The 18,549-nt window shown below is 35.8% G+C and overlaps 4 protein-coding genes across 4 annotated transcripts; 2 read left to right on the forward strand and 2 right to left on the reverse strand.

Moving 5' to 3' along the window:
• The first annotated feature begins 1,233 nt into the window (after positions 1-1,233).
• On the forward strand, positions 1,234-9,333 carry LOC106712658 (pancreatic triacylglycerol lipase). Its single transcript, XM_014505281.2, has 7 exons — positions 1,234-1,332; positions 1,853-2,019; positions 4,442-4,565; positions 7,464-7,709; positions 7,900-8,082; positions 8,323-8,482; positions 8,644-9,333. The coding sequence occupies exons 1-7, from the start codon at positions 1,275-1,277 to the stop codon at positions 8,876-8,878; spliced, it is 1,173 nt and encodes a 390-aa protein (XP_014360767.1). The 5' UTR covers positions 1,234-1,274; the 3' UTR covers positions 8,879-9,333.
• Positions 9,334-10,913: 1,580 nt separating this feature from the next.
• LOC106712656 (RNA-binding protein 42) lies at positions 10,914-13,847 on the reverse strand. Its single transcript, XM_045678687.1, has 8 exons — positions 13,656-13,847; positions 13,509-13,575; positions 13,136-13,373; positions 12,840-13,037; positions 12,303-12,428; positions 11,965-12,081; positions 11,426-11,564; positions 10,914-11,118 (listed from the first exon to the last, which is right to left on the reverse strand). Exons 2-8 carry the CDS (start codon positions 13,553-13,555, stop codon positions 10,976-10,978), a joined length of 1,008 nt encoding a protein of 335 aa, XP_045534643.1. The 5' UTR covers positions 13,556-13,575; positions 13,656-13,847; the 3' UTR covers positions 10,914-10,975.
• An 862-nt stretch (positions 13,848-14,709) lies between these two features.
• Positions 14,710-15,732, forward strand: LOC106712659 (RNA-binding protein 7). Its single transcript, XM_014505282.2, has 2 exons — positions 14,710-14,955; positions 15,024-15,732. The coding sequence occupies exons 1-2, from the start codon at positions 14,869-14,871 to the stop codon at positions 15,555-15,557; spliced, it is 621 nt and encodes a 206-aa protein (XP_014360768.1). The 5' UTR covers positions 14,710-14,868; the 3' UTR covers positions 15,558-15,732.
• Positions 15,733-15,944: 212 nt separating this feature from the next.
• On the reverse strand, positions 15,945-18,130 carry LOC106712647 (TLC domain-containing protein 5). Its single transcript, XM_014505268.2, has 4 exons — positions 17,813-18,130; positions 17,257-17,485; positions 16,673-16,910; positions 15,945-16,010 (listed from the first exon to the last, which is right to left on the reverse strand). The coding sequence occupies exons 1-4, from the start codon at positions 18,021-18,023 to the stop codon at positions 15,945-15,947; spliced, it is 744 nt and encodes a 247-aa protein (XP_014360754.1). The 5' UTR covers positions 18,024-18,130.
• Positions 18,131-18,549: the final 419 nt, after the last annotated feature.

An 18,549-nucleotide genomic window follows, 5' to 3' on the forward strand; every position in this document is an offset into this window, starting at 1 on the left:
GAAACTTTGAGATTTCGCTGATTCTTTTCATAGGTACATGTGTAAAGATATAAGATTTCAACGCAACAACTTGCATAGTTTGGTTTGGTGCCAGATTACATTGACAAATAACCTTGACGATAGCATAATTATATTAGTATGTACGTATGTATTAATATGAAATGTTCTGAAAAAGCAGAAGCGCAAAAAGTGCTACTGAAGTGGTCAGAAACATTAAGTGAATTCTCATAGCAAAGGAATTGCCCTGCAGTTCCTCCACAAGAATGTTTAAAGTATACATTAAATAATGCATGGTGTTGGTGCGTGAATACTTATTTTTATTTCACTTAATACTTTCTTATCCCTGCGATAGTGCAAAGGGCCTCTTTAAAAAATACTGGTGGTGGGGTCTGCGAAAACGCACAAGTCATGTTGTATAGTTAAGTACTATTATTATAATGTGTTATATAAATGGGCATGCTCAGTTTCGTTTAAGTGACAATAAAAATAGGCATTCAAACGTTGTTAAGAAATTTTAGTTTTCAAAGCTATTACTACATTGGAGCTTCCGAATCTTAGTAAGTATTTTATTCAAAAGCATATTGTACAATAAAATATTCTTTGTTTAATCAAATGTGAGAATATTTATTTTCAGCGCCTGTCATAATTTTAATTCAATTATGCAATACTACAATTTTACATTATTTATATTCACAGTGAACGATTATTCACACGATTTTAACATGAGGATTTTCAGTATATGAAACTATCAAGAAACTCGAGTAAAAAGTTAGATAAGGTTGGTAGAGTAATGTTACTCACCTGCAATTTATTTACTAAGTGCAGATGTCTTTTTGTGTAGCAATCACTTCGCTATTTTAGTAGACATCAGGTGGCCGCTTACACCAACCTTTGGCTATAAATAAATTCTGATTCTGAAGGAAATTAGTTTTGTGCTAACAGATATCAAAATAAAAGCATGTTTATATGTAAATACTCACTTTTTAATTTTTTTTTAAAATTATAACGTGTTTAAAAATATTTATCTATTGCAAATTTAACTCTACCCTGTGATGCGACGAATGAATTCACGATATACGACTATTACGAGTATACTTCATGTTGTCATTCCGGCTATTAAGTTAGTTCATGTTTGAAATGTAAGTTTATTATAAAACGTTCTTAACCCTTGAGTGACTTAAAACGTAATGTGTGTGCGAATTTCGTATCGTAGGCACTTCGTAACGCGTCTCTTGCGTTCAGTTCAGTTTAGCAACCGACCGCGACCGGCGAACATGCCTCGTAACAAATTCGCGCCTTTTTTCATCGCAGTAATAACACTATTTCCTCACGGTATGTACAAATCACATAATATATGTCACTGAATAACAATTAGCTAATTTCTGTTCATTTTCTGTTATTTATTTGTTTTGTTTTTGGCATAATTATTTTTTTATATCGAATATTGCAAATATAAATATAAAAAAAAAACAGAACGATGAAATTGTAATGATTAGTTTTTGTATTATTTTTTATTATTATTTAAATATTGTATATCATCATGTTTGTTGAAAGTTAATTTAAATTAGTACAGAACTGTTGTAAATTTTTTGTATTTCATTAAATAATATTTCTAATTACTTAATATGTAAAAGTTTTCGCAAGTAATGTATTTTTTAGGTTAAAACAATGTCCCCATTACCGTGTGTTTTGTGTAAACAATTTCTTCGTCTTATTAAGTCATTCATAAAGTTACGTTTAACATTAAAAGCGAGAGCCAACATTAAAATAAAACAAACAGCCATAAATGCTTAAATTATTTATTAAATTATGTCTTAAATAAAAAAAAATCATGACTTTTCTCTTGTACCAGATGTTTGTGGCCAACGCAAGCCTATCAAGGAGGCTCTATTCCTCAACAATGATATTTACGCAAATGCTTCATTCGAGGATTGCGTGTGGCGACGGGATCGCGAGCCATGTCCTGACCCCAACGTCATCATCAACTTGTATACAGAGTCGGAGCCATTCAAGAAAACTGTACGTACATATATGCATACATATTATACATATTTCTTTAAAATACCTGCATTTTGTGGAGGCATTTTTTCATTGGTGATTTTTTTAATTTGACTGTCAATTATTATTGCCGAATGATTTATACATATTATCACGTATTTCGGCAGTGGAAGACAACATTCACTCATTCCCGATATTTAAAACAACCGCATAAAAACGAACTACTCCACTGTTCTTCTATTCCAAGATATACACAGAGACAAATTATTGAGAGAAGAAATACTTTATTTACTATAACGTGTCCATTACTTTTTAGTCTATATAGTTTATTAGTGAACTAGTTCATAAAATCAGGTAACTAATACAGTCCGCGACCTGTTTAAACTTAAAGTTATTAAGGCATCCTCGTAGTGTACGCGGCGTCCGTTACAAGCGCCTTGGGAGAATACAAAGCAGTTTTTCTAACGATTTCTAAATGGCAACACTTTCTTTTCTCCAACAAAACTAAAGATAGAATTTAATACAAGCAAATAAAACAAAAAAATATATACTCGAATACTGTTAACTTTTATTGGAACAAGGAAATGATAGAAAAACTGATTATTGAAAAATCTTGTGCTTTAAAAATTGTGAATCATTTTTGTCTCGCATATGTCTTTAACATAAAATTGTTTAATACTATCGCTACACAAATTGTAGAATCAATCACCGTAATTAAACTCTTCAAGTTATTTCTTCAGTTTCTGATAATGCATCTTATTGTTTATATTGAGTGGATGCAGTAATTAAAATTTATTATTAAACAGAGTTAATAACAGTGTTAAATCCATTATGAGTAACTCGTCTTTCTCTACAAAGAATTTAATTACTAATCGTTGGTTTCTGAGTCCAATATCCCTGTATTATATTGTTATTTCTTGTCAAAAATAATGCGATGGATGACGATATGTTTTATACAGGGATTTTGGTCTCAGAAACCATCGGTAAGTCAGTTATGTAATATGAAAACATTGACTTTAAAATCTTATTAAATTATTTTATCAAATGATATTGCGAATTAATCGATCTTCTTTGTACACATGTTTAATTTTATGAAACCTTTGAAAAAGAGACATATTTCCCTTTAGTCCTTTAATACAAAAGTAGCATTAACTATGAATAAACAGTGGGTCTAATATAAAAATTATTTTTAAATCGAGAAACGCCTACGAAATATCAAATTATAATTTAATCAGTGATACATAAATAATATAAAAACTTTCTCAAATTCTTAGTCACAACTTCCGGTCTATAAATCGCAGTATTGTTTACTTCATTTATTTAAAATTTATTCCATACTAGCTTTTACCCGCGATTCCGTTCGCGCGGAATAAAAAATAGAAAACGGGGTAAAAATTATCCTATGTCCGTTTCCTGGTTCTAAGCTACCTCCCCACCAATTTTCAGTCAAATCGATTCAGCCGTTCTTGAGTTATAAAAAGTGTAACTAACACGACTTTCTTTTATATATATAGATTTGCTTAGTGGGTTATTTCGCTAAATTACCGCTAACTGTCCCCAGGTAGAAGGGTATCCTTTCTTCATTCATGTGTCGCGGTTGCTACCTGTTTCTATGTTCGTGTGTAAACAATACCCGGCGAGTCTCTGCGACCTTGTCCTCAATGAATTAAAAACAAAGTTGCTAAATACGTGCTTATATGCAGTTTGGAGGAACATACTTTTTACTTTTCATCACAGATTCAAAATATGTTATTAATACTCGTATATAACAAGAAAATTTAGTATATTTTTTGATGTTTTTGTAACCTCCTGTAGATTAAATGGATGAAGCAATTTTGATGAATATGAATTCATTTAATTCATATATTTCCGCGGATTGTTATAATTCGAAAATTGCATGATAAAGTGACTTGATTTTTGAATTATTATTTGATTTAACATGACATATTAACAAATTAATATACACAAAACGTTTAGGTAAGGTTAGTGAATGCCGGAACACAATCGCATACGGGGCACGCATATTTTGACGATGGCTAAAGAATGCGGCCGACGCGACGCTGTATGCAATAATTATAAATTATCACGTACAAATGTGTTACTGCGAATCTAGATTAACATAGGTAATTTAGTTTTGCAAGACATAATCGTCTTATGGACGATGAACATAGGTATTTTTAGAGCGACACAATCTGATCTATATTTTTGCATACTGTCAGAAGGTAAAGGAATTCATAAAATTTTGCAAACCAACTTTAGTGGGATAAGGACAGGGAGTTTTTTGACGTTGCATCAATTCATGGTTTCTTAAACAGTACTTAGAGTAGATTTCACCTACTAAAACTATACTAAGTGACTTCTTTAAGGTTATGCGTGCGTTTAATCTTATAGTCGTACAATTGTACGTAGTCTGTTGGCTATTCTAATATTTCTTCGTTCATAGGTAGACTTGTTCAGCGAGGACTGGTTGCGACAGAGCGGTTGGGAGCCCTCGCACGAAACCATCTTGCTGATACACGGCTATGCTGGCGGAGATGATACCTTGCCTATCGTCGTACTTAGAGACGGTAAGTGACTGAATGACTTACTGGACCTCCGTTGAAAACTACATTTATTGTAATGTCAAATCAAGTTAAGATTTTTTATTTTTTTTATATCCTCAAAACATCCTACAAAAGTTTTATTAACGTTTGATTCATAGTTTAAGAGCACATAGAGGAAATGATATACAATTTGATTTTTATTAATAGTACATTAATTGGTGATAGGCTTCTAGTTAATCTGTTGGTTAAATTTTTCTATATTAAATGGTTATTATTATTATTCTATATTTAATATGTGTGTTTGATTAGTTATGTATTAGAAACTAGCTTTTACCCGCGACTCCGTCCGCGCGGAATAAAAAATAGAAAACGGGGTAAAAATTATCCTATGTCCGTTTCCTGGTTATAAGCTACCTGCCCACCAATTTTCAGTCAAATCGATTCAGCCGTTCTTGAGTTATAAACAGTGTAACTAACACGACTTTCACACGATTTAATTTAAATTTACTAATATTAAATAATCATTATAAAATAGAACTCTTATTAGAAAGTATTATTTTATATTTGATTAAATATTCATAATTCAGTATTATGACGTTTTTGAATGTAAATTAGTAAAAAATACATACTTATAAGTATTGTATAAATTAAACAATTAGAAAGACGTAAAACATGTGAATATTTGGATGTTTTGTATACGAAATAGTTTCGATTTCTTTACGTATATTTCCTTAAGTAGAATATAGCGATAGTAATAACTAATTAAATCTCCTTTCACGTTTTTTTTAACAAGTAACATATTCAAATATACAATTTGTTATACGAATAGTTGCGTAACAAACTCTTACCAAAAGATTTCTTACTTGTATTTATTATTCCGTTTGCGTTTTAAATCAGTTTCACTATAACATTTACATGATTAGCATTTTTTGTGTTATTTAAGATTCTTAGAAATGTCTAAGGTTTTTTGGTAAAACGTATTGTCAAAGTAATAATAAATCACAGAGGGTTGCGTTGAAATCTTTTGTAAGGAAGTTTTATACTGCTACACAATGGCTACGTAATATTTATTACTTTTAATTTATAATGTTTTTAAAAGTAAGCCTTATGATATACGGAATATGAACTTATATTCCAAAACAAAATATCGTATAAGTCATTTACTTATGAAGGAATTCAATGGGTTGTGAAGAAAAAACTGTGTGAGAATTACCATATTGTTATCTCTGTTTTGCCAAATATATTAAAAAGGATGTCGAAAAGTTGGAAGGATGTGTACAAGTTGTACATATAATCCTCGATAAGGTTTGTAATAATAGTAGAGTCACAAAATTAAAATGAAATAATTTCTCATAACATAAAGATTGTATTCATTATGAAAGTAAAACTTCCTTTGCTCTATGAACTGATGTCTACCAACATCCTAACTTCCTGGTGATAATTCCCACTGTTTCATAGTTAAGTTGTTGAAACAATTGAATGTTTCTCAGGCTTCAAATGTTACTTTTGTTCTTTGAGTCTAAGTTAATCAATTAAAATATATTTCATCCTTGTCATCCTCTGCTTAAAAATAGAGACAGCAAAATGTTTATGTATTGCGGACGGTAATACTGAATACGTCTTCAGGCAGATTACTTTTGTGTAGATTCGTAACGTAAACGTAAATCAAAATCCTTTATGAAAATTAAATGGACGAACTCTACAAATTTTTATAATAATAATACTAGCTGTGGCCCGCGACTTCGTTTGAGTGGAATTAAAAAAAAACTTAGTATGTAGCTATATTCCAACCAAAAATGTTAAATTGCGGATGTCTATGGCAGCGGTTGCTTCGCCATTTCAGCGAATTCAGGTGGCCGCTTGTTCCTTTGCCACCTCATAATATATTTAAAAAAAACTATCTCTATGCCAAATATCATCCAGATCCATTCAGCCGTTGTTGCGTTATCTGCCAACAATCATCCAGCCATTAAAACTTTTGCTATTATAAAATTAGTAATAAGTGAGATAGACAAATGGTGAATATGGTATAATGCTCATATAAGCTCTACATAGGTAACAAGGAGAGTGAAAGTGCTCCTGGTGATGCAACTTGACAAGGTGCACTTTACGCATTTCCCACAACTTTCTCCGTTTGTTGAGGCTGTTAATATTTAACGCATCTTTTGCAACATTGTTAAATGCTGTAAGCTGCAACAACATTTGTTTTATTCAAATAGGTAATGAGAATGTCATTATTCCTAAATATGTATTGGTTAAAAACAACAGTATCCTATCCATTCCTAACGTGTTTGCAATACCAGATTTAATGTTTATAACCATCGAAGCGATTGTTGTAATTGTTAATTTATTTATTGTTCAAAATCTTGGTATGATAAGTACCTAATAGTTATATAAACTGCGGTTAATGGCTTTATGTAGCCATGTTATATTTATTCTAGTCATGTAAAAGGCAGTGTTTAGAATCAGGAAGCATAAAGACTTACGTAAGATGAAGTTGACGTGAAAAGTTTATATTCCATTTATAGTAGAGAAACGCGTTGTTTGTTTATTGAAATTTTCCTATCCTAGTTTACAACTTTACTTAAATTCCATTCTAGTTCATTATCCTCTAACACAAATATTCACAAACGTTCCTTTTTAAAATTGTACTGGTTATGATGAAACCCTTTAGTTTTTTGAACAATTCCTCTTCAACTTCAACCTTCAGCTTTATTTCCCGCCATCGTACAGACCCATGCCAGATCTTTAATGGACTCTAGAAGGTTCTGTATAGTCGCAATCGAGGATAAATACCGAAATTTTATCCAGGATCGTGTTTTCCCCTCAAGGCTTTTTCCTCATTGTCAAAAAAGGGGGATCCTCCTATTTTACTACTTTGGGATTGATCTAGATAGTGTATGTATGCCCTATATTTTGAAGCGTACTTGCGTCGCGGCGGCTACAACGTACTGATGGTAGACTGGGGCGCACTGTGCCAGCCGCCGTGCTACGTGGCGGCCGTACACAACCTACGACCGGCGGCGCGCTGCGTGGCGCAGGCGCTGGGCGCGCTCCGCCAGGCCGGGCTGCGCCCCGACAGGCTCACTTGTGTCGGACACTCGCTGGGCGCCCACATGTGCGGCATACTAGCAAACTATCTCACCTTCAGGCTTAATAGGATTATTGGTACGTATTGTAACATAGTCTTTCTCATCGTGAAGTTTGTATGAGTTTAATTCTAATGGTAGAACTTCAGCCTGAATTAGGAAAGAAAAAGTCATAGACAATTAAGTATATAATTTAGATTTAGAATTGTTTAATCAATCAGAAGTTTTGCGCATTGTGCTTTATATTACTTTAACCGCGTCGCATCTAGGTCTGGACCCGGCGCGGCCTCTGATCCGGTCTGCACCCGCGCTGCGACTGGACCCGGGCGATGCGCGCGCCGTGCACGTGTTGCACACCAACGCCGGCCGTTACGGGGAAGCGGCGCGTCTTGGACACGCGGACTTCTGTCTCAACGGCGGCCGTAGTCAGCCATACTGCGAGGACACCCCCAGTTAGTACAAAACGTTCATACATCATACTCTTAAATCTTTCTTTCAAACTGGTCTAAATGGACCCCTGGAAACTGCCGATTTAAAATTGAAAGTTCACAATTTGAAAGAGAGATGTACCAGGGAATAAGACCTGCGTTTTCCAAACGATTAGATTCATAAAAATTATTACACGAGTTCCCTGCTTCCTGGTGGATTCTGGTGACGATAGACATGACACAAGTTGATATGTACCGTTGCAGACGAAGCGCTATGCAGCCACGTGTGGTCTATCTGCTACCAGGCGGAGAGCCTGTTCCGCGCGCGTCAGGCGGCGCCGTGCGGCCGGCGCTGCTCCGTGCGCGTGCCGCCCGCGCGCGCCGCCGCCCTGCCCGTGCCGCTCGGACAGCCCGCGCCCATGACGTACGTACAATACTCAACCTGCCCTTAGTGACCTAACATACACACCTCTGACACCTTTTATGACCGCTCACCTTTTACACCCACATACCTTTTAGCACCCCTTATTTCACCTTTCGACACCTTTTACCATTCATCACCTTTTGTTTTTTATAAATTCTCAGGGCGTCCGGTGCGTACTGCGTTGAAGACTTCACAGCTCCGTTCTGTCCTGCGACGTCCGGCCTAAAGGAGGGTGACTTGCGGTGCTGCCTCGACAAGCAGTACGCGGCCGCCGCCACCGCCCCCCCGCAGAGACAGCGCCCCCGGCCCCTCGTGCGCCTGCGCGCGCAACGACTCAAACCTGACCCCATAGAATATACCTACCCCGATAATATCACAGACTATAATGTAGAATGAGATTGTACAATGACATACAAACTTTATGGCCGCTCTTTATGTACGAAACGCTAAGCACAACACGATTTTAGGTGTCGTCGGAACCTTGTCCAGGTGCGGCTCTTTGGTTATCCCGGGACTCTCTTAGTCGCACTCGAGGATTACCACGGAGGGGTTTTAGTGAATCAAGTGACCCCTGGCTGCCGTGAGCGGGTAGCAATACGAGCCGCCATAAACTTTGAATCTTATTATATAATACTTAAAAATTTAAATGCAACATCACTTTTAGGATTTCAGTAACATAAGTAATGAGGATCAATTGTACGAATTGCTGTACGTTTCCACTGCCGAAACAATTGTACAGAAACATATTTTTAGTTTTTTCAGAGGATGAATATGTAGTCTTTTAGTAGAAAACTTTCGGTAATAAATTAAGGCAGACGGTACAAATTAAGACTATGTTGTAGGGCATTGACTGATAATTATTATTCTTTTATAAGTTAATTTAATTAAATAACGCTAATAATAGTTAATTATCACGATTAAGATTAGGCTGACTTGTAACTTTCCCATAGTGAGTTTATTTTTAAGGAACATCAAATTGAAAGTTTTATTAACGATGTTAAACCAAAGAGTTTGAATCAATAAATAAAATACTATCAACGAATGTTTTATTAAAAAAAATCACATTTCATTCTTATTAATAAATCGATGGGTCCTATGTATAATCCTATGCGGAATCTTTTCCTATATGGTTGAAACTCTGAAAACATCTGAAAATTTGGCAATTTGTACATTGGCCATTACTCGTAGGAGCCATCAATATAAAAAAGCATACAAGTTACGGATCTGTATTTTAAATTACCCTAAAAATTAAAAGTAGTTGCCACATTCAATCGATAATTACACGCTAAGTAAGACACTTAGTGTAGGCTGTTCCCACTATAATACCACTTAACTCGAATGCAGTAATCAATTGATACAAAATGTTTTGTATAGTGCGACAAACTTATCTGACCTTGTTAGAGGCACCAATATCAAGGTCACTTGCCAGAAATGTTAAACCTACTTACCAGTGTGTTTCTGAAACTTAAATCCTCGTTTAAAACATATTGTTATCTTTTTTGTCAAAGATAACAAGGATGACGATATATTTTATACAGAGATCTCATAAACCAACTGTTAGACATCACATTTGATATAAAACATGACATGACAGCTACTGTATATTAGCCGCGTACCCACCTAGCGCACAGGCTCACGCGGCAGCCTCGTGAGCCAATGCCTCGGCTGGTGTGCCTCGCCTGCCTCGGGCGCGCGTTTCCTCGACCGAGCATGGCTCGGCCCCGATCCATCTGTTGTCGGTAAACTTGACGCGCTCAAAGGTGCCTCAGTGAGCGCTGTGCGTTAGGCGGGGACGGTTATGTTTTGGCTCGCGCGCGAAGCTACTTCAAGTTTTGTCTCTTGCCGTGTTTGTCTTCTGTAATTTTGATATCATGGGCAGTCAGGAGGAGTCCAGTAGGTTTTTTTGATACGAGACTGTTTTCGTTTCTTTAAACAATAAGCAGCTAGGAAAATAGCTGCAGCTGAAAATACACGACTGTACATTACGACTACTCGCGGAGTTATGATGGCTCGCCTGCCTCGCGAGGCGGCCACGGCCACGCGGAACAAAACTACTGAGGCTGCCGCAGGAGCCATCGCTAGCGATCCGCACACCGAGGCTGCCGCGTGAGTCTGTGCGCTAGGTGGGTACGCGGCTATTAAGGATTTTGTGACACTTGACAACATTGGCGCTAGTGAGCTATCGTAATTTAGTTTGACTTATGTCCACTGTGTCAGATATTTTTTTGTCAGTCTGTACGTAAGAATTACAATACAAATTGTCACAAATCTTAATTTATTACTACGAATATATTCAAAAAGAGGTAAATGAAACGAAAATATGAAATTAATATATTATTAAAACACCATTGTCTACACTCTCCGTTGGCGCTAATGAACTATTATAATTTAGTGTCAATTATGCCCACCGAGTCAAATAAGTTTGGGGTCTATAATAGCACTGAACGTCGAACGACATTTAGGGGTAGGAAATAAACATCCCCGACTGTAAATTCAGTGCTGCGCCGCCTTATTGCCGGCCATTAGCAGAGAGAGCAGCGCCGCCTTCTCCTTCTCCTTGCGCCGAACTACATCCAGCGCTCGGCTGCGCCACGTGCTCTTGCGCAGCTTTATAGGTCTGCTGCCAACGTACCGACCTACATATAATACAAGTATTTTACATTTATGTTGTTAAACCCTTTTTCCACTAGACGATTGGTTGTGCGCGACATTCGTACCAATCGAGGACGTACTTAAATAACAGAACTACCGTAAGTCTTCTAAATTTACATCTAAAAGTAAATTTATTAAAGACAATGTTCAATCTTAGAAGGCATAATTTTCTTCAAAGACTTAAGCGTCTAAAGATTAATAGTTAACATTTAAAAAAAAAATAACTTGTGTTAATTTTTTTAAAATTCTTTAATATGTCAGTCCTATTTTAGTTTAATCAGTGTTACTTACCATCCATTTCTTTCATAGCCTTGATAAAATCACCAGGATCCTTGAAACTGACGAAACCGAAGCCTTTGCTTTTATTTGTGCGCTTGTCTCTTATAACTTTAGCACGTTGAAACGATGTGTATTTACTGAATGTCCTTATCTGGAAATGCATTATGATATTTATTATTTTAAGAATATCATACTTATAAAAGCGAATGTTCAGATGGATGTATGGATGTATGTTCGTTTAAAGGTATCTACAGAATGGTTAAACAGATGTAGAACATAGTCTGGAAGAACATATAGACTACTTATTAGTTTTTTTTTAATTCATCATGGACGGAGTTGCGAGCAACAGCTAATACATATATAAAACAATTAAACATTAAAGTACCAATATTAATTTAATCAAGGCTTATAAAACAAGTCCTTGATTATCTCAAAGGTATAATTAAAAATAGATTATTATGCTTTCATCTCCCTAATAATATAAAAGCGAAAGTATGGATGTATGTTAGAAGGTATCTCCAGAACGGCATTTCAATATAAATGTTCATTACCAGCAATTCATCAGTGACGTCATTGCCAAGGTCTCCGCAGAACATCCTGAAGTCATCATCTGGCCAGTCCAGCAGCGTCACATCCTCCCACACTTGCCCGCCTGCTGTTCTTATAACCTGCAAAACCATATACAGATATTTCAAAATTACTAACATATTAACTGTTAATTACATTAATATTCTAAAGAGATATACATTCCGAGGACAACTTTCCGAGGAAATTCAAAGATTCATGTAAAATCCACCAATCCACAATGTGCCAGTATAGTTCAAAATAGCCCCTTATCGAGTTTAGGTTTGAGCCTTTTGTGGGGATATTTATGAGCTGACAAATATACCTTTCTATGTTTCTTCTCCTTCTTGAGTTTGGGCGCTACGTCTTGTGGCGGGGGAGGCGCGGGCGCGGGCGGCGGCGTCGGCTCACGCTGCACTACTACCTCCGCCACGGGAGATGGTTCACGTTTCTACAGTTACAGTAATAAAATGTTAGCAAACACTAATGGGATATAGTATACATTCATTCTTCAAATTGTGAACTCTCCCCTTTATTTCCCTCATCATATCATCCCACTAGATCACTATGGGAATTACTTAAAGAAAAATGTACAACCTGGAAGTAGGAATTTATATACGACCTGTGGATTACGAAATAATGTGTATTGGTAAAACATAAGTTAGTAGTTAGTTAGTTTTGATAACTTAATACAAATTGGACTTAACCCATCATCATTATCTTTCAGTTTTGTAACATAGCTTTCTAATTATTTTCTTCCATTCATACCTCCAAAATTGTATGCATCTCATCTAGTTATTAATGTATATATAAGAATATGTTTAACACACATAGCTTAAAATTGTTAAGAATTTCAACATACCCTTTTTTTGCCCTCTTTCTCCTTTTTGTCATCATCATCTTTAGCTTGCTTGTACAATTTAGGAGCAGCGGAGAGCACAACAGGCTGGGGCTTCGGCGGGGGTGGGGGAATCAGTTGCGGACCTGGTAGTCCCGGTCGGAGGAACGGCATTGGGCCTGGATATGGTTCTGAAGGGCCAGAAGGTCTTAATCGTTGCACCTGGAAAATTTTTCAATAGTATCATAAGCACGTAATTTCATTGCATGCTTACATTAAACATGGATTCCAAACAAAACAATTTTAAATAATGTAAATACCGAAGCTGGAACCATGAGCGAAGACGGGGGCGGTTGTGACACACCAGGGTACATGAGGCCTGTCCCCATCATGCCGGGGTCCATGACGCCGGGCTCAAAGGGCGGTGGCAGCAACGCAGGCGGCGGCGGCGGCGGCGGTACACGCTCCAGCCGCTGCTGCGCAGCTCCAAACGTGCTCGAGCTGATCACCGCTCTGGGACCCGCCGCAATCTCCGAACCCGATATCTCCGCTTCAAATCTGAAAATAATTGTATTTAATTTGGAGACGCTGATTCTAAATCTAGTTCTATTAAATATGTAATGAAGAAAGCAAGTGCAAGTAAACAGTTAACTGATTCTTGCTTCGAAGACCATAATAAAGCTACAAACTTACCTTGACATCTCATCTTGCATTTGTTGAAATTTGTTAGAATCATCCATTGTTCACCTCTTTGTTTGACCTTTAAAAGAAGCCCAAAAATTACAAGTAATGAGAACTATCTGTTATCATTTAATCATTTTGAGGTCCGCCGATACGTACACAAAGATCCATCTTGATGTTATGCATGTTTTTAAGGTATAACTGAATATATATTTGTAATGTCACAATTATAAGATCATTTGCTTAATCAAAATAAAATAGCAAGTATTATAATAACTTGTTCAATTCAATGAATTAAAAAATTAATAAACGTCAGTTATAGGTTATGAGAATACAGCGAATACAGTAGATTTTCCCCTCAAAGAGCAAAGAGAAGAGTACAAGTACAAGCCTAATGTAAGCATCAACAATTTAACAACAATATCGTGAGAGCGCCACAATCTTCATTGATATTGCAACACTTTCCATCTCCGTCATATACATCATGCATATCCTATATACTCTTTTTAAACATCTAACGAACAAATTTCATTTAATAATTTAATCCTGTATTTAAACTTTAATGGGGATAAGTTTTAATTGCCTATACATTTTTTCTCCACGGATTTAATATTTTTTACCATATAAACACATCAAATTATGACGGACACAAAAGCAATACTGTGATTACAATCTTAGTAATATTATAGATGCGAATGTTTAGATGGATGGATGGATGAATGTTTGTTGGAAGGTATCTCCGGAACGGCTCAATGGATTTTGATGAAATTTAGCACAGATATAGAACATAGGCTGGAAAAACGCATAGGCTACTGGTTACGTTTTTTTTAATTCCGCGCGGACGGAGTCGCAGGCAACAGCTTGTAAAATGTAACTCGCCGACAATCAACAATGCCATTACCATGGCATAGCAACGAATTTAATTCCGTTGGTTTTCCACAACATGTCAAGGGTTCTGTTTTTGTGGAAAACCTTACTTAATATGTTATCAATTCGGTAAACTTGAGTTTTGATGGAAATCATTTGTACTGCTTGATATACTAATATACTGAGTTTAAAAATATCGATTTCTTTTTCTAAAAACATTTTGAAAAGCATAGCACATCGGTGAGGGTTGAAAGTTGGCACAAAAGTCGCGTGGTGTAACAATGTCAAACAATTGTCAAAGTGAAGCTGACCACTTTTACTCTTTGCAATTTTCACTATTGTATTGACACACGTTTGTTTTTACTTATTAACGTTTCCCTAATTTTAATCGCTAATGTTTAATTTATCAGATAGAAATATTACCAATCTGTTCTTGATATGATAACCTGCTTTGGTATATAATATTTTACAAGACTAATCTTACCGTAAAGCTTTTGTTGCTACAATGATTGAAGAAGACAATAAAACACTGTGGTGTGGAAATCTATCCGAACAAGCTACCGAAGAGTTGCTTTATGAACTCTTCCTACAGGTAAAATAAGATTATCACGATAAGTTGTATGTTTTGGAGTCAAAATCTTATATTTTTCAAATTCACAGGCGGGACCACTTGAAAAAGTACGTATACCAAGAGAAAGAGATGGGCGGCAAAAGAATTTTGCGTTCATCACGTACTGCCATGAAGTGTCTGTACCTTATGCACTGCAACTGTTTCGAGGTACAGCATTATTTCATCGGACATTAAGTCTGCAGGGTCGAGGTCGCTTGGTGCCTTTACCTCCACCAATAAGGAGTTACGGTCCAGAACCTGCTATAGATTTTATGTACCAACACAATATTGCAAATCAATTTACACATATGACAGAAAGATTAACAGATGATGCAAGGCATATGATTCAGTATCCCATACAAAGAAATGATTACAATGATAAATTAACTATAGCCAGTTTACAGGGTAATTGGTCACACAGACATCACCCTTATCATTCTAAGGATAAAGGTCATAAGAAAGATGACTTTCAGCCAAAAGATAAACATAGTGATAATTATAAAAGCAGAGGTAAACAGCACAATAACCGATGGAGAGATAGACGGAATAACAAAAAGAATAGTGGTTATCATAGAAGGGATTAATGTAATATATTTTATGTCTTAACACAGTTTAATGCAATTATAAAATAAGTTTAGAAGTGCTACAAGAAGTTGTAGATAGAAATTTACCTAATATATAATGCACTAGTGACAAAATGACATTGTGATTTCATATACTCATGTCACTGTTTGCAAAAAAAAATACATACTGTATAGCAAAATATTGCAATCGGAAATGATATTTTGGATTTTTATTTTGGTAACTTAAAATGTGGAAATGAAATTCCAAAAAAATATTTTGATATATAACAATTTATTTTAAAAACAAAGTAGTTTTGTTTAATATTTACTTTTTTTTTAACTATAATTGACAAAGTACTTTTTGTGCAATTGAAAATTTTGAATAAAATATTTTTAACAGAAAATTTACTAGGCTTCTTGCTGTTCCGATAATTTAGTTCCCATTTCATTTCCTCCTATACTTTTAAATTCATCCTGAAACAAAACATATTTAAACTATATATATATATATATATATATATATATAAAAGAAAGTCGTGTTAGTTACACTATTTATAATTCAAGATCGGTCGAACTGATTTAGCTCCAGAACGGCTCAATGGATCTTGATGAAATTTTGTATGGTTTAAATTTGGCATGGTTGTAGAACATAGTCTGGAAGAACACATAAGGTACTTATAAAGTTTTTTTTTAAATACCGCGCTGGCAGAGTCGCGGGCGACAGCTAGAAAATGCATAAAACAAGGTAGCGGAAGATGCTCAGACGCTATGTTAAGACTAACATAAATAGATATTTACTGAGAATAATTATTTTTACTTTTATCATTGTAATAAAAAAAATTAAAAATACTACATAACTTTAATGAAATATGCTGTTTCGTTTAATCTAATATATAAAATTCTCGTTTCACAGTTTTCGTTGCCATACTCCTCCGAAACGGCTTGACCGATTCTCATGACATTTTGTGAGCATAGTCAGTAGGTCTGAGAATCGGCCAACATCTATTTTTCATAACCCCCCCCCCCCATTTTTTAACTGCGCGCGGACGGAGTCGCGGGCGACAGCTAGTATTATATATATCTGGCATAAGGCGTAAGAAGTGATTCTTAAAAAATAGATAAAATGGCATACTTACAATTCTGTTGCTATATTTGTACATTACATATCCCATGATTTCATATATGAAGGCTAGAGATACTAAGTATAGTGACACAGTTATCACTTTTTCGGGTATTCCAAAAACGTCGGAGAGCAATATTTTGTACACCAGATAAGTGCCAATGCATCCTCGGAGCAATAGGAATAACACAAGGTAGGTTATTTCCACCATGTAATACAAGAAAGATTCATTATATCCCCCATCACGAAGAAACCTGTTAAAAGAAAACGTGAAAAAGTAAAGATTGTAAATACTTATAAATATAACCTTAGGAGCACAGTTCATGATTTTGGTCTTTCAAAGTGGGCTTACCCCGGTTCTAAAAGTTAAGTCTAGCGCTTTTCTAATTTATACTTTATCGCATAACTTTACTGAGGGTTAAATTCTATGGGTATGTATGGTAATTGCATGACTCCAAATGTAAAATAGAAAACAGGATAAACAAAAAACATGCCATTTTTTGCGGTATCATCATTCCTTGAAAGTAGACATCGCACAATAGACATTTATTAAAGTTAGTTCGAGGAAGCTATACGTAAGAATTTGTATAGAATACGTACCATCTTGTTTGTAAAAGGGGATTTGTGACCTCTAACAATGCGATGGTGCAAGCAAATGTACACCCAGTGTTCTCCATACTAAGGTACATATTTATGGCGATGATCGAGCACAGGTGATGGCAAAGCATAGTGTAACTCTTGCTCCAGTACAGCAAGCACCAGAGGAAGTCGAATGCGAAGTAGCCCCACGACCAGAACATGAGAGCATATTGCCACCAAGATAGTTTCACTGTAAAGTTCCTTAAGTGATAAATAACGGATTTGAACTGTAAGGCGTTTCGTGATTCGTCTTAAGACTACGAAATGGGGGGGCTTTAGAGTTACAATTCTCGTGGTGCTGGTTTGCGATCCCGTTTAAATTACACCTATGATTCCTTACGCTATTGTGCTTGGCATCAACCTAGCTAAATGAGATTAACGGAAAATTAGACTAGCAGTATCCGCTATCTATTTTCAAATCATAGTAGAGATTGACCAGGTAATCAGTCCATATTGAGAGAGTATATTAAATCCATTTTTCGTGATATACTTAAAGATAAAATAATATAAAATTTACTCGTTAGAGAGCATCGCGTCAGTTGGTTGACATTGCACTGTGCTAGGCCAACGCAGGCGGCCACGGAGCCGTGAAGCAAGGTGACCGCTCGCGAGCACCACTCCGGACTGCGCTTCGAGTCCACCGCCAAATGTAGGTATAACCCGGTCCACAACAGGAACGATATTAACTTCGTCAACGATGTCGCTGATAGTTCAGATTTTGCTTCCATTTGTAGAACCGGTTGGGTTTGAGATTTAAACTGCTCGGTTTGTATTCATTTCAGTGGTTTGTTATGAGTTGATTTTGTATTTTTCGTGTAGTCACATGACGGATTTAGTAATTGTCAAATCATCGAATAAGTTGAGGTTTTATAAAAGACAAATATCTATTTATAGTTTGCTTACGATTCGTAAGTTTTTTTGTAACAGATAAATTCGCTCTGAAATGCCGCTTGAATGATAATAGGATAAACGTTGCGTTGCTGATTTAAAAAAAAAAAGCTTGTAAAAGGAGACGAATATCGCACGAAGGTTATTAGAGCCTTTGAAGTGCTACCTATGGAGTAGTAAAGACTGCAAAATGCTTGCGAGTGGAGAGGATGATCCCAAAAAACAATTCCTTTGGTGTCTACATCATTATCTATAGAGTCTGTTGGAGATGGATAGATGCATTTTATAAAAAGTTTTGTTGTATCGCAGAACCTTTTATTTATTTTTGTTTTTACAAATGTTACAGCTATAAAAATACCTTTCGCA

The sequence above is a fragment of the Papilio machaon genome, chromosome 7 (assembly GCF_912999745.1).
Source record: "Papilio machaon chromosome 7, ilPapMach1.1, whole genome shotgun sequence".
Lineage (NCBI taxonomy): Eukaryota > Metazoa > Arthropoda > Insecta > Lepidoptera > Papilionidae > Papilio > Papilio machaon.